The 16,895-nt window shown below is 41.5% G+C and overlaps 1 protein-coding gene across 8 annotated transcripts in view; it reads left to right on the top strand.

Moving 5' to 3' along the window:
• Nucleotides 1–10,849, top strand: part of ERP44 (endoplasmic reticulum protein 44) — a 76,385-nt gene extending 65,536 nt beyond the window's left edge. For all 8 annotated transcript variants that reach the window (XM_070250823.1, XM_023629753.2, XM_070250824.1 and 5 more), the window contains exons 11-12: nucleotides 8,221–8,323; nucleotides 10,270–10,849. In XM_070250823.1, the coding sequence (XP_070106924.1) occupies nucleotides 8,221–8,323; nucleotides 10,270–10,371 (205 nt within the window). In that variant the 3' untranslated portion in view covers nucleotides 10,372–10,849. The remainder of the gene's footprint in view (nucleotides 1–8,220; nucleotides 8,324–10,269) is intronic.
• The last annotated feature ends 6,046 nt before the right edge of the window (nucleotides 10,850–16,895 follow it).

The following is a 16,895-nucleotide window of genomic DNA, read 5'->3' as shown; positions in this document are numbered from 1 at the left end:
GAATTGAGTTTGGTCTTTGTCAGCAGGTCAAGGAAAGTAGATTATAATCCTAGGTCAGGTTAAAGGAAATTGGTGACATTGCTGCTTATTTGTGACTGTCTAACAAGAACATTAGTGGTACATTATTTAAGAGCTGGAAGATGGCTGTGGCCAGGCATTTCTAAGGGCGTACAGCCATGAGCCTTCCCAAGAGCAGATAAGCCTTCTGATTCCACTCTCAGCTGTTCACAGTATTAATAAAAATATAAACTCTATAACTACCACAGATAATTAATTTTTTATCATCTAAGATGTTAAATACAATGGTTAAAAATGGACATTTCTTCATATATGAAAATTTTAAGCAATACAGGTATTAATTCATATTAGACCTTTTTAAAATTCATTTAAGTACCCTTTTTTATGTCCAAAGATTAAATTGCAACTTATAGGATCATTTGAAGTCTTATTGCAGAATGAATTACCTCAGTCACTTTTAAATATTTCAATAGAGATGTGGTTGTTTGATAGAAGATTCTCAGTCCTAACATATAGGAGGCCTCGATTTGAGTCCTGCCTTGGGCAGGTCACTTAACGTCTCTGTTCTTGTTTCTTTACACTTAAAATACGGTTGACAGTACGACCTACCTAAGGGGATTGTAAGAAGATTAATGAGAGATGGTGCCTGTGTTATAAAGTACTAATGAACGTTAGCTGTTTTTACTTTACCTACACTCAAAAGAATACCATTCAGCCTATTAACTCATGAAATATTTACCCAGATCTTCTGTATGACAGTCACTGTATAATATAAACCAAGCGATATAAACCAATGGTTTGAAGTTTACTAAGAACTCACAACCAAGTAGAGAGCGGAGACAACAAGGTAACAGGCATTGTGTCTTATGACGTGATAAGTGCTCTGGCAGAGTTCAGCAGAGAGGTAGCTGATCCAAGGTTTCTGGAGATGTTGATGCCTAAGGTAGGTCCTAAAGTTGTCTAGAAGTTTCTCGTGGAGGTGAGAAGGACACTAGGCTTGGAGAAAGGGGACATTGGCAGAAACAAGTACAGAGACTGTTGGCTGAACACAAGTGGACAGGAGGGGGGAGTGCTGAGGGATAAGGTCAAGAGAGTAAGCAAAAGCTAGCTCACGCAAGCCCTTATATGCTGTGTTGAGGAGGTTTTACACATTATCCTAGAAAGTATGAAGAGCCAATGAAGAGTTTTAATCAGGGGATTGGTTTTTAAAGATCACGCTCGTTGCAAAGTGGAGAATAGATTAGAAGGGGTCCAAATAGAATCTAGGAGACTGTTCAGTAACGCAGGCAAGAGCTGATGATAGATAACCAGTAGACGACCCTTGAAGGAATGAATTCGCTGAATTCTGGCAGTAGCACCACAGCTAGAGAGAAGCAGGAATCTCGAGATGCTTTGTGGGTGGAGTAGATGGTCTCTTAGTAAATGGGGGAGGGGAAGGACAGCAGTGAGGGCCGGGAATCTGACGTGGACAGCTGACTGGGCTGTGACACCATTAACAGAGCCGGCGACTCAGTGCAGGAGCAGCCTTCTGGTAAAGAAAATGAGTTCCCTTTCTCGGCATACTGAATTTGAGGTGCCCGTGCGCCACGAAGGAGAAGCGTGTCCAGCAGGGAGTTTACGTGGCTCTGGGATGCGACAGTGAGATAAGGGCTGGGTCTTGAACACATGAGGCTGTAGCTGAAGTGATTGAAACAGATGCGATGACCTAGAACAGGGGTGAGAATGGAACTCGGATAAATACCAACATTTAAGGGGGGACAGAAGGAACATGTGCGAAAGACTAAAGAGGAGGAGGAATCAAAAAAGTGAAAGAAAAACCAGAAAAGAGTAATACGGTACTTGAGGGAGGGGCACTTTTAACAGGAAGGCTCAACCAGAACCTAAGGATGAAGCATCTGTTAGATTTGACCAAAAAAGGCTGTATTGCAATGAATTGAAGAGTGCCTGGTGAGGAAATGAAGACTTGATAGAAAATTCTTGCAAGAAGCTAGCCTCTAAAGGGAAAGAAAAACAGAGGGAGAGCTCCAGAGAGACAGGATGAAGTCAAGTTGTAGCTTTGGTCCCCTTCCTCCTCCCTTAGGGACAAGGAACTGAACATGATTAACTGCTTGGGGGACAGAATCCCATGGGCTGAGGCGTTCCTGAAGAGACAGGCAGCTGGGGCTAATTGATGGAGCACAGCCGTGAAAGGCATCGAGGGCGTGAGGAGCAGAGGAGAGGCAGTGCCTCTTCCTCTTCAGTGAGAGGGGGGAAGCCAGGTGCAGAGTTCCCTGGAGTTGTTTGTGGGCTGCGGTGTTAGCGACAGCAGCAGAAGCTGCTGAGGGTCCTGTCTGGTCCTTGTGTTCCGTCCGCTCTGCCTCAGGAAGCAAGATCATCGGCTGAGAGTGAGGAGGGGAGGGATAATTGAGAGGGCGGGGCTGTGCTGGATTTCGAAAGGAGGACGAGTTGTACCCAGAAATCTACGTTAAGGATCCAGGTCTCCCTGACAGCCCGGCATTTCTTTAACGTCAGTACTCCTGTAGCCCCCTTAGCGAGCATGGGAGCATTGACCGTGGGCTAAACAGAGAGGTCTGAGCTGGTTGGGTGTCCTCTTCCTCTCACTTCTTCACAGGCCTGATTCCTCACGCCGCAAACCCACGCTAAAGGAGCGAGCTTTTTAGGAGGGAGGGTAGTTGTTCTAGTGGCTGGGCTCGCTGCGGGAGCTGCCAGGCGGAGTGACTGGGCTTGGCATTAAACTGCTACCTGCCTCCTGGGTCGTTGATGAGAAGTCTTATCAGGAAGTACATTTGACCACCTCTAGTAGTGGATAAATCTCAGGTTGTTTATTGACCTCTTCCCTTTCACTGGAAACGTACTGCCCTAATTATAAAGTCTCCAATTGGTAGAAGTCACCAGAATGCTGACTCAGGTAAGGTTTACTGATCAGCCACCAGACTATCCCCAACTTTGGCTTTATTCCTAGGTATGTTGTGTTACACACCAAGGAAACCTGTGGGGAATTCCCCCCTGGCTGTCTTGAAGGTTTCTCCTCTACTTCTGAAGTCAGATTTAAAATGCTTCAGCACTTCTAATTGCACAAGTGGTCATATTCTTTATCACATGACCGAGGCCCCCTCCTCTTAGTCAGCTGGGCCAAGAGATGGGCACTGGAGCAAGAAAAGCTCATCTACCGGCTGGCAGCATGGTGCTTATGCCCTGCTGCGAAAAGAAAACAGCCAGTAAGATTCCCCAAAGAAATCTGGAAATGAGAAATGGTCCTCTCCCATCCGGTGCATGTTTAGTCCTGTGGGTAGGGAGGGAGATAAGAGAAGGGACTATATTTGAAGCTCTTTGAAACAAATTACTTCTTTAATTTCTCCCTTAGGTGCCTGATTCCCCCTTCTAGGCACTGTTCTCGCTAATATTTTTTTAATTGTAAGGAGGCACATGCTGTGTGAGCTACAAACTGAGCCTATGTGAATAGATGTTAGTGTTAAAAATCAAATAAAACATACAGCAGAGTGAATCTGACACATTTAATGGCTTGCGTAATTGTTATTGTGCTGCATGGTAATTAAGGCTTAAATGATAAGCAGTTTCCATAAATTACTATAATTACTTTTACTTTTACTTAGTAACTCAGCATTTCTGGGGTCAACTAGAGGAAGTATGGTTGTGGTCAGGAGAGAGAGAGATTTATGGTGCACAGTCTCCTCCAATGCCAGAGGGCGGCGTGGGGGTGGGTATTCTATGTGCCTCTTCCGTATCTCAGAGAAGCTGAGGTGTAGGGAGGTAACAGGCCCAGGAAGGCCACACCGCTGAGTAGTGGCGGGGCAAGGATTCACGCCAGAGTGTCCTGAACCCCCGAATCCCCAGCTCAGAACCGTAATGCCAAAGCAGTGAGACTTTCAGAACACAAACAGCGGTGTGCGTGTGAGCGTGAGATGTCTGAAGAGGCTGCTGATTAGGACCTGAAACGACATCAGATCTAGGAATGCGTAGTTTTTTCCTGTAGTTTGATGAGATTGGTGTCTTGCCGTGCATAATGGAGTAGATTTTACGGACAGACAGGAGAAGAATGGGGGGCAATTTCGGAACCTAAGAGCATCGAAAGGCAGGTCTAGATGTTCAGCAGCCCCGAGAAGAGGATAAATGATGGTGTGGTCTGAGACTGCTGAAGCGCTTCCGGAAAAATTCACCTTCTAAGCATCGTGGCCAGCAAGTACCCTACCCTTACCCACAGAGTCCTTAGACAGCTGCCCCCAGGACCCAGTGACAGGAAGAGCAGCAGGACAGGCTTCAGTCACTCCTAGGAAAATGGGCCTGCCTCCTGTAGTGCTGAGGTCCCCAACTCTGGGCTCTAGGGCATTTCTCCCAGATCACCAAGTCACTGAAAATGATGATCAGAATTCCTTAAACGGCTCAGTCTGGGACAGTGGGCTGCGGCTGGCCAGCTGTGGCATTGGTGGCAGGCTGAGGGTAGGGGTGGTGGTGGTGAGGAGATGAGAGAGGCAGGGCAAAACTAAAGCTGGGGGGGCAGGTATCTCACTAATTTAGCAGTTTTGTCATCTGCTGTGACAGTTAGCCTGCCTCCTTGAGCTTGGAGGGAGCAAACCAGGAACCGGAAAGAATGAGAAAGAACTTGGAGGAATAGGTAGAAGAAAATTTTAAATCAGTCACCGTTAAGGTCCATTTTAACGCCAAGAGTCTGGTTTTTAGGTGCTCAGACTCGTGATCCAGACTGCTTGGATTTGAATCCCATTCTGTTAGCTGCTAGTTACATCACCTGGGCAACTTGTTACCACCTCTGTGCTTCGGTTTCCTCATCTGTAAAATGGGAATAATAATGGTGTCCACTTCATAGGGTTGTTGTTAAATGAATGTGCGTATCTCTAGCTCTTAGAACAGTGTCTGATACATGGTAAGTGCTATTCTAAGGCACTTATATATGATTATTATAGGCAATAATATCTTCAGATGCAAATCGAAGTCTGTTAGACTATAAAAAAATACAATTAAGTTAAATAAAGCAGTTCTCATTTTACAGATCAGAAAGCTCAAGCTCAAAGAGGTTAACTAACTTAAATGGCAAAATACAGTGTTTTTTTAACACTGTGATACCTGGAGTTTGTACTACATTATTGTACAAATAATTGAGTTAAAAAGTTGAGTTAAAAAGTAGTGAATGATATTAGGAAGTTGAATCCAGCAATATATAAAAAAAGAACAATATATTGCAACCAAGTGGGCAAGGCTGGTTTAACATTCAAAAACCAATCAGTGTAGGGGCCGGCCTGGTGGTGCAGTGTTTAAGTCTGTGCACTCCACTTCGGCAGCCTGGGGTTCTTGGGTTCAGATCCCAGGCACGGACCTACACACCGCTAATCAAGCCATGTTGTGGTGGCATCCTACATACAAAATAGAGGAAGACTGGCACAGATGTTAGCTCAGTGACAATCTTCCTCAAGTAAAAAGAGGAAGATTGGCAACAGATATTAGCTCAGAGCCAATCTTCCTCACCAAAAAAACGTGAATGCTACTATATGTAAATTTTTAAGAATAATGAAAATACTTCTCACCTTATATGCATTTGTCAAAGCTTGTTTAATGATACACTTAACATTTGTGTATTTCATTGTGTCTAAATTTTGCATCACCTACAAATAGAGATAATAAACAAAAAAGTGTTTGGAGGGTGGGAAACACTGAGGTGTTCTAATTAGAAAAACTGTGCCCTAAAGTGTGAAAATATAATTGAATGTATCATGACAAGGTCCATTTATTTTCCTTTTTAGCAGATAACCATGTTGTCTGTTTTCTTGACAATCTCTTGTTGATTCACTGATCGTTACTTAATAATGATGGCTAGTTTCTGGCCACAAGCCGGGTAAGAGCCCTTCCGTGGTCTGCTTTCCTACCACGGTAATTCACATTCGTCCTGTCTCCCTGTCTTTGCCTTTTGCTCACAGTTCTTTCTCTCTCCTCATCTGTTGACAAGGGGAAAAAATCAAGTAAGCGAAAGATCTGTTTTGAGTGTTCTCTCTGTATTTGTTACATCTATGATTTAAATAGAAGGTATTTCTTGACTAGCAGAAGCAATTCACACTGTATTGGTTGTGATCATCTTTGGACTTTATAAAATAATCATCTAACGGGCTGTATCTTAAACATCATAGACTGTGTCTGCGTCTTTGAATTGAATGGATGTATTTTAGCACTTTGCTGTGGTGACAGTAGATGATGTCAGATTAAATTTAAATTGATCTCCTCTCAGTGTTTATCTCTGGTGCGTGTGCAATTTCTTCAGCCCCAGAGAACCTTTCCGAGGCCCTCTGTCGATACGGCTACCTGACAGTCATTTGTATTTGTAAACTGTGCATTTGGCACCTGCTGCTCTCCGCTGCATTGGAGCTGGTGGGGAGCCAGAATGGGTTTACAGTGAAGTTAGTGGCTGGCGTAGCTCAGTGGGAGTTTATTGAAGGGAAGCAGCAGCACTTGTAGGGCCTCAGGAGAGGATAAAAAGACAAAGAAACTGTAATATTAACACAAGGTAGCTATTCTCTGCTACCAAAAAGTAATGACTTAAAAGTCAGTCAGTTCTACTGAAGGAATTAAAGCGTTGGTGGACCTGCATTTTAATTCTTGTAACAGATATGAAAAACGAAGTTTCTATTTAAAATAAATAATGAATTAAAAAATACCAAGATCTCAGGGGCAGACAGACAATTCATATGAGCAGAAATATAAATTAAAAGAAACAATGGAAAAAATGCTTAATTTCTGAAGAAATGGAAATTAAAATGCAGGTGTCTTTTACTCATCAAGTTAGTGAAACGAATTTCAATAAAAAAGACAAACATGCTGGCAAGACTTCAAAGAACCAACAGGTAGACAAGTAACAGCAAAAACTGACTGATGTTTGACAGGTATAATTGGCCCACACTTTGTCAGAAGTTCTTTTTCTTTAACCCAGTGCTCTTACTTGATCGGATATAAGTCAAGGAAGTAATTACAAAGAAAGCGGGCTGGTATAGACATCTGTTTGGCTTTATAATGGTCTGCTCGTCCCAGGGCGTGTCTCTGGATGGCAGAGTGGCCCACACCAGGATTGCTCACCAGGGGAATGATGGCAACACAAAGTGAGTTGTGTTGGTTCATAGTTATTTTCCTCAGAATGTTTTGAAGCCATCAAAGAAAGCTTTTTCATCATTAAAGAGATGCCTTAGTGGCGTCTGAAGACCTCCAACAAAAAAGGCCAGTTTCATGGCCTTAAGAAGTGCTTTGCTTTTCACAGTGTTCAGCTGTCCAGTGAAGCTGCCTGTGTGGTTGAAGGAGTTATGAAGAAATTTCCCTCTGTGTTTAATTAAGAAAAAAACGTGAATAAACTACACCCTGGTTAGATGATTTTGATAAAACGGGTTCTACTGGCAGTGAATGCCGGCAAGGACCTGCATCTCTAAGAGGACTGTACAAGCTCCTGGTTAAGGCTGCCGTGCGCCACGTGGCTGCCGCAGGGCTCAGGTGCTGCTGGAGGCTGAAGGTGCGGGTGTTCCTGTTCTAGGCTCTTCGTAGTACTCTGCTTACAAAGCTACAGAGTTTTAAGTGGTTAGCCCCTAACACTGTTTTTCCCTTGAGCCCTCTTATTTTTAGTGTGATTTTGCAGAACATAAAAGTTTTTTAGTTACATATATTAAGGAAAATAAATAAATGCCCAATAAGGGATGGTTAAGTAAGTTTTAGGACAGCATCTTAACAGACTCTAATTCATCTGTTAAAATGATAAGCATAGAAAAATCTCTCTGAAACAAGAATTAGAACACCAGGGGCTGGCCCAGTGGCGCAGTGGTTAAGTTTGCAGGCTCTGCTTCGGTGGCCCAGGGTTCGCAGGTTCAGATGCCAGGCACAGACCTACACACCACTCATCAAGCCATACTGTGGCGGCGTCCCACATACAAAATAGAGGAGGATTGCCACAGATGTTAGCTCAGGGCCCATCTTCCTCACCAAAAAAAGGAAAGAACTGGAACACAAAACTGAGTATCTAGATATTATGATTACCTAAAAATGTTTGACATATACTCTACTTGGCCTGTAATAGTTATGGTAGGATAGTGGGATTATAGGTAAAATTTAAAAAAATTTTTTTAATGTTGTGAAGTTGGTAAAATAGAGGTAAGTGCATTTTAACAGTTTAACTAAATTCTTACTTGACTTTGGTTTTAGAATTCCTGGAAAACTCAAGCAGTTTGTATTTGACTTACATTCTGGAAAACTGCACAGAGAGTTCCACCATGGTCCCGACCCAACCGACACAGCCCCAGGACAGGTAGGACTCATGTTACCTAGTGGGAACTGTTTTCTTCTTTTTCACTTAGTCCTGAAGAGGATCTAAACCTCCTGCATAGGCTTTTGAGTTTTTGTAAAGAAATTCTGAACAGACTCTAGATAATATACAAATTATGTTCCTTTTAAAATTAATTTTTAAAATGTTAGACCCTCAGAAAAGTTGCAAGAATGTTACAATATAGTTTCTTGACCATAAACTAAGGTGGTCTGAGTATGTTCTCTGTAGAATATGGCTATAAAAGGGTTAAATACAGTTGGCTTCAAATAGTAGGAGGTAGGAATTAGAAGCAGGTAGATCAGTGAAGAAATCAGTGGATTCCATTAATTGTTCACGCCTTCCTCTGTTGCTGGGAGACTGAGTTTGGTATTCCTGCGGAACCATCCTCAAGCCCTCACCAGTACAGTATCCATCACGCTCAAAACTTATGGTTAATGCAGCTTTTTTCCATTTGAGATTTAGAATGCTTGGCAATTATATCAAAATTTTGTGTTTGCATATATTTTTTTAACCTGAGAATTTTACTGTTTCTACCGTGTAACTTCTGTTACAAGTAATTTCTGTTGTTTCTGCTTTGTTAAACACCCCTAAATTTGCATTTTGACGCATTATCCATTTGTATCATGTCTTTTCCCACTTTACTGAGAGGGAAGATGATACATACCCAAACCCTCTTATTTCATATGCCCCAGAACTTCGATCCACTGTTCCTCCCAAAGAACCTCCACATATAAAAGACAAATAAAAATTAAATGAATTTTTCTTTAAGAGTCAAATTATGTTCAGAGTCAAGGGTTCCCTTTAGGAATCTGATGGGATGCTTTTTCCTTGAAATCTGGGGTCAGATTTTTCTTTGATATTTAAGCAACTATAGAAGCAGGCAAACTGTTGGTTGGCAATAACCCAAAGGTGATTATTTTCCCCAGAAAAGTAGATCTGTTTAGTATTTTATAAGATTAGGAAGAGATGTAGCTTACTCTGATCACGTTATCCTGATTTGTTTCAACTTCTCGTTGGCCTCTGAAGTCCTCGTATTTCATTTATTCATCTTTGCATGCTAATACATAGTAGGCACCAAACACGTTTTATAGTAATGTAATTTCAGCTTAATTAAACCAAACATATATCTCAACAAAAAATAAATTAGTATATTGGGGGAGGGGAACATGACAAAGTCAAAGGGGATGTTCACAGACGCAGTGCTTCCCATGGCGATGGGAGTGTGCCGTGATGAGGGGCCTTGAACACACGCCCTCTGTGCCTGTGCTAACTATAGGGGAGATGGAAGCAATGACAGTCATTTGCTTTTGGGGAGTTCATGGTGTGGAGAGAGAGGACAGACTCCACTGCCTCTTCTTTAGAGTTCTTGGAAGTCACTCTTACAGTTCCGCTGTGTTATTTCTGTCTACTATTGATGCACAAGTAAAATCCTACCGAAATTGTCTTGTAGTATTGAAGTGTTTGTTTTCCTCCTTATGTCAACTAAGTTTTGACAATTTCTGGCATCCAGGTAATTGCTAAATAACAGCTCCATCTACAGAGTGGGTGCCTTTAATCCCCTTAGCGGTCATTTGTAAGGGGGAAAGGTTTGGGCCAGTTTAGGGTCGTGCTGCCTCTACAGAATATTCTAGGAAAGCACCCAGGAGTCAGGCATTTTGTTTCCTTCCACCATACCTCAGGAATTGTCCACAGGTCCACAGCTAATGGCTCTGTGGCAGCGCTGCCCCTGAGAATCTGAACAAGGGCGTGTGAAATGGGGAAAGCAAGATTTCAAACTGAACTCTTGTCTTTGGCACACAGTAGCTATGTTTTATTGATTATTAATTAAATAATTATAGGGCAACTACCATTCATCTAATACTCTTACTGAAATACTTTAACTCCATAAATTCTATTGATATGAAAATGTTTTATTCTTTCTTTTGTAGCAAGTCCAAGATGTAGCAAGCAGCCCACCTGAGAGCTCCTTCCAGAAGCTAGCGCCCAGCGAATATAGGTATACTTTATTGAGGGATCGAGATGAGCTTTAAAAACTTGAAAAACAATTTGCAAGCCTTTCAAACAGCAGCATCAACTTACGTGGTGGAAATAGTAAACCTATATTTTCATAATTCTATGTGTATTTTTATTTTGAATAAACTGAAAGAAGTTTTGGGTTTTTAATTTTTTTTCTCCCCCTGACTCAAAATGCATTGTCATTTAATATAGCCTCTTTTTAAAAATCTGCTAGGGTTAAAAAAATAAAAATCAGAGGCCTACCTTTGCTTTAAATCTGTCCTGTAAAGTTTTTATAAATCAATTGAAAGGTGACATTGCCAGAAACACACCACTGACCTGCACTCCTAGGTTAGGGAGGGCTTAGGGACGTTTCCCATGTAGGATGTGCTTGTCTTTCTTTTCTTTACGTATGATCAATCCTGTTGGTATTTTCATTATCACATTTCTCAAAGCTAAGGGGGTATATATTCTGGATACTTGGGAGGGGAATAAATTAAAATTTTCACACTGTGTACTGTGTTTTACTGACTGGTCGGATATTCTTATGAAAATCCCATAGTGGTACTTTTTGGATTCTTAATGTGTAACTTAAACATACTATGAAGAGGAGGAGAGCCATAAGCCAGAACATTTGGCAGGATTGTCCTTATGATTTAAGAAAAAAAAATGAAAAGTGTTATTAAATTTCTATGTGTTTGTCTAACAAAGTGGCATATGGATGGCATTTAAAACTTCAAATTATACCTAAATCTGGGAGAGGGAGATACTAGTGGAGCAGGTTACCAGTACTGAACTGACTTTTAAGGCTCTTCCTATCATGACACTTCAATTTCCAAAGAGAAAAACCAGCAGAGAAATTGTATTTCAGTAATTCTAATCTTCTATCTTGTAGACTCTTGTTATAGTTGTATAGATAAAAAACAAAGACAGTAAGGCACATACCCATTTAATTTTTCCCATGTGTACAATTGTTAGAGGACCCTCCCACCTCTAGACCTCCTGATGTCCCCGGCCTGCGGTGCACAGTCCCATGGGTCCCTGTGCCAGGCCTCAGGAGCGCCGGGGAGCAAAACCAGAGGGAGAGGCCCCTCGGTGTCATATCAGGAAGCCCAGCGCCAGTGGACAGACAGGTTCGAAACTGGCTTTCCTCTGGGCCTGGGTTGGTGCTATCGGCCAAGAGTCATTTTATACTTGGAGTCTAAGTCAATCCCAGTTTGGGGAAAGATTATTTTTAAGCTTAAAAGGCTGACCTGTGCCATTATATGTAGTATGTAATATATGTAACATCTTCTAATTCTTTTAAAATAAAGTGAATATTTATAATATTTAATGATTGTTATTTTTAAAAAGCACCCTAGATTTCTTAGTTATGCATGACTTATCCATCATTTCATTCACAATAATAAATGTTGTTAATAAGGTGATAAGGGGCATGTTTAATATATTTTACCAGATGAACTAGAAAAGTAGGACAGAGCTTCCTAAAGGCTGGGCCTTAGTTCCTTCTCTTCATGCTTTTAATAACTCTGAAGTCAGAGTTGCAGTCTTCAGGTCAGAGGATGGAGCAAACCTGAGGGAGTCAGAATGAAAATTCACAGACATTCAACAAGCTAGCACACAAAACCAAACGCAGCACATGCAATGAACTGGAATAAATCTGTAACCCTGTAATTGGCTTTAAAAAATAATAAACAAAAGATAACACTCAAGTATTTGGTTGCAGAGCTGGCTTGAGAGTGGTTATTACGAAAAAGGCCTTAAGAAACACATGATCAATGTGATCTAAGATAATTGAGTGGCTGTTAAAAAGGGGAGAGGATTTGAGGCTGCATTATTTAGCACTCATGCATTTTGGGACTTTGGCTGTAGCCCTGCCCTGTCATTGACTGCTCTAGATTGTGGAAGCCATTGAAGGCAAGGATACTGAATTTTATGTCTATATCTCCAGTGTCTAGCATTTCTGGACTTTTAGTAGTCATCATCTAATGTTTGTTAAATGAGTGAGCTGCAAAGTGACCTAAGGTAATTTTTGTACTCCCTGAAGGACTCAGCACTCATCAGGGCTTGGTGCCCAATTTTATAAAAAGTCATTAACAAGCTCACATGTAAAACAGCAAAATGGGTTAAAGAAAATAAGTTCTTGCCATAGGGATAGTGTATGGGGGAGAAAGGGAGGCCTGCGGCTAGGAGAACAAGGCAGGAAGTTGGAGAAAGAAACAGGAGCTGATTACGCAGGGATCTCACAAACTAAGGGGTATGCGCTATCTCTCACAGGCAGCAGAGATCCAGCAACAGATTTAAAGCAAGAAAGTATGTTCATATTTAATTTTGAGAAAGAATACTGTGGCAGCAGGTCTAAGTATGATAAAATGAGTCCAGCAGAGGAGAGAGAATGGCCAGAACTAAGACAGTGACAGCAGAGATGGAGTAGATACAAGAGATGGCAAAGACATCGATGCCATAGGGATTTGTCACCAGCTGGATATATAGAGAGAACTTTCAGGAATCTAGAACTTGCAATTTAGACTTCTTCCCTCTGAACCACGAATCAGAGAAGAGTACAGGCAGAAGTCTGCTCGTTTTATCCAGTCTACTCTGGGCCTCAGGCTCAGCTGTGAAGAGAAAGGATGCACCACTAAACTGAAGAGCACAGCTGAGTCACAAAACCAAAGCTAGAAGCAGGCCCTTCTGCTTGTGAGCCTGCTGCCTTTGCCAGTTTCTCCAAAATTGTTCCAGTAGTGAGGGGGACCATAAAAGGAGGAAAGCTTTCTTTAGATGAAATTCTGAACAGATTTTTATAGGTTAAATGAACTTGGAGAGGAAGATAAAGACCAGGCATCTAAAGCATCTAATAGAGAGCCCTGCTGAAGTTGTCAAAGATCATGTACAAAAGAAGGAAAAACTGGCATAATAAAGGCCAAAAAGAGGACAGAAATATCAAAGTGCTCGAAATGTTAAAGCTCAAAATGAGTTTAAATTTGCAGAAAATGCTAAGGTTGCCAAGAAGGCATTAAAAAAAAAAAACCTGAGGGCAAAAAGAAGAATGGATAAAGGAGTGTAATGGATTAACAGGAGAAGCAGAATAACTCCATTTTTCCTCTGACAAGGAGAAACAGTCTGGCTGGACAAAAATAAAATGACATAAAATCACAGAAAGGAGAAGTAAAAAACATCTTGCCACCTTAAATAATTTCAGGGCTCTTAGGCCCAAACTTTCGTATCCCAGAAGCTGCTGGAAGTTGCAAATGCTTTCTGTTAGCAACTACTGGGAATTTTTGAGAATGTAAGGTGACAGAAGGCTGGAAAGGGACAAACAAGTGTTGCAGTTTTCAAAATAATAAATAGCTTTAGCTCTTTGTCTAAATAAAACATCTCCTGAACCAAATTGAAATGTTACTAGTCTATGCTTGGGGGAAAGAATTTAAATAGGTATAAAGAATAAAACAGTAATCAGTTTTTAAGCCCAATATTTAAAGACCCCTGAGGACAATACGTTGTTTCAGGATTTACATTGTTTTATGCTGATCATAACTGTTTTATGTGTTCATTAAAACAGGTTGAATAGGACCTCTGCTTGGCAACTGTTTTTTAGCTGTGTTGGCATTTTTGTATGTATTTCCAAGTAATAAAACTATATTTATTAAATATTTCTATACTTGAGACTTTTTACTAATTCACTTTGTCATAAATAATATCATATTTGTGAACATTTTACTCAGAATCCAGATAACCAGAGTCACTAGTTTTTTCCAATTTTAAAGTTTTTAGATTAACTGTACTTGAATCAGAATGGGAAGCTATACGAATCCATGTGCCGATAACTCGCTCCTGGCCTTCAGCTGAAGGGTCAAAGCGCCCGCTGGTAGAGCACCCTGGGGAGGGGCTGGCTCGCCCTTAGACGATAGGTTTTGGGTCCCTGGAAGAGGAAGAGTGCAGCTTAGCAAGTGCTTCTCTAAAAGGCCGCTGTCCTCTCCCTCGGCTAGTAAATTCCTTCCATCCAGCCTTCAACGCCCAGGACAGTTACATCCCTGTGGTCCCACGGCCCTTTATTTACAAGTTTGAGAGTACCGAGTCTAATACACAGTTGGAAGTACATACGTCCCTTTTCCTTATCACCATGTACACATTTTGTATCCCCAGCAACCTAGAGCACTGCAGGTGATCAATAAATCTGATGGGGAAAAAAGCCAAATTACATAATAAATAAGTGAACAAATGAATGAATAAAGAAGAAAGCATCACCACAACTGGAATGCATTCTGCTGGCTCATCCGTGAATCCCAATTATCTGATATCTAGTCACCTTTATTCCTATATCCTGAATTGGCTATGGGGTCCTAAGAGTTTTGGTCTGGAACAGTGTAAAATCTTACGCTATCAGAATGACATTTGAGTGCCCTCTTGGGCAATGCAGAGTCCTACAGAGGTGCTGGTAAGTTTCTCACGAACACTGCACATTTTTTGTGCAGTAGACCTGACCCTTGGCTTAGTCACCCAGCCTTGTGGAAGGACAGACTATAGTGAGTTGACAAAATACCATGTGTGGTTTACAAAACATCATACGCTTACCAGCCAGCAAACATTTATTATCTACTGTTGCCAGGCTATGGATACAACAGTGAAGAAGAGACTGCTCCTAGCATCATGGAGCTCAAAGTTGAGTGAAAGAGCAAAACAGACAGGTAAAAAGACGATTATAATAGAAAGTTATAGGAGCTATGCTGTGAGCTAACCACAGGGGCACAGAGATGTGTGCATAACTTTGGGTGTCGGGAGCCTTCCTATAGGAAGTAGCTTCTTGGCTAGGAACAGAAAGAGCTGTACTTTCCTAAACACATCAGGCTCCTCCCTTCCAAGAAAATTACATTAATAGAGGCTGTCGTTATTCTCTATTAGTATCTTACCGTACAGCAAAGTATTGCTAGGTATTGCTGCCCTGCTTCTCTCCCAATTTGACCACTCGGGTAAATGACCATGTAGTTGCCTATCTGTGCTGTGTCTCATGTGTTTGACTTATTGGGATGGGTGCCATGGAGGAAGCTGTATGCCCACTCTCCTAATGCCGTGCGTAAACTTCCTGGGTAGAATCAGATCAATCTTGAAAGCTTGATGCTATGATTGTTTTCTTGCCCTAACCACTGCCCAAGATGGGCAATAGCAGGGCATCCCTGGCTGTGCACACAGTGAGGGGGAGAGAACAGCGCGTCTATTTGGACTTACCAGTTCTTCTTAATTCCTAATTCTTCATGTCTTCATAATGACCATGGCTTTCTGACTTAAAATATTGTTTCCTAGCCCATTTCAGAAATTTCCTAGGATTAGAAGGTAAGTTCCTTGGTCTGTGGCTTCTGGAATCCAAATACACCCCCTTAAATTTGAGAGTTTTGCCCAAGCTCAGTGTTCTGACCCCTCTTCTGTTTGCTGGTTCCTCAGAGATTCCTGGTAGTGCTTCACAATCACATCTACGAGTTCCCACTAACTTTCAGATGTTTTTTTATCTGAACCTAGAAACAATTCTTTTAAAACACAGATGCCTTTTTTTTTTTTTTTGTAACTCCACACTTATTTTCATTGCCCTTATATCTAGGGTGACCATATAATTTTTTTTTTCATCCAAACCAGGACATTTGAGCGTGAGAGGGAGTGACAATTTCACCAGGACGAGATGTAAATCAAGACTGTCCCAAACAGCCTGGGCTGTCTGATCACCCGCCTCCTAACCAGATCTCACACGTTTTCATGTTTTGATACCATTCGTAATAGAGATGAGAAAGATAGATTTACCTTCTACCAGGCTTCTGTCATCATTATACCACCTTCTTAACAATTAAGCCTCTTTAAAAAGTCATTTTAAGAATTCTTGCTATTTTTATCAAGTCTCCACTCATTTTAGGTGTTTTACTAACACTATTCTGGTGGGTACGTGATACTTTTCCATTAATATGCCTTTCCTTTAAACTTTGGGAGAAAATAATAATAGTAAATTACAACAATAATAGTAGCAACTAACATTTCTACAGTTACTATGAGCCAGGCTCCATTCTAGGCACTTAACATACATTAATTCTTCTAATCTTCGTGACCACCCTGTGAGATGGGCAAGGTGTCACCGGGGAGGTGGGTAAGCTGGGAGGCGAGGGCTGAGGAAGTCCTGAGTTGTTGACCCGCACCCTAATCCAGATAAGAGCAGCAACCTGTTATTCATAAACAAAACCCAGAGAGGAAAGAAAGGGAACAAAAGTCTACGGAGAATTATTAAGTGCCAAGCATTTTATTCCTTTTCATTCCTATCAACTCATTGAGAGGCTTTTGGTGGAATCAGTATGTGAACCTGAGTATTAGAGACCTTGGTTCAGATCCTACCAGATGCCCACTTCCTATCTTTAGGGCCGCCTTTGCTAATTCCAAGCTCTGCTCGCCTGGCAGAGCAATTCCATTCCTGCTGCTACTCTGTTTCAATACTAGGTCAACCGATTCTAAATCCTTCTTGGGTCCCTACTATTCTGACCCCACTAATCCTATCATTAAGACAGATCAACCCAATTTTTCCACACCA

The sequence above is a fragment of the Equus caballus genome, chromosome 25, assembly GCF_041296265.1.
Source record: "Equus caballus isolate H_3958 breed thoroughbred chromosome 25, TB-T2T, whole genome shotgun sequence".
Lineage (NCBI taxonomy): Eukaryota > Metazoa > Chordata > Mammalia > Perissodactyla > Equidae > Equus > Equus caballus.
This window is presented reverse-complemented; position numbering and strand designations above follow the sequence as displayed.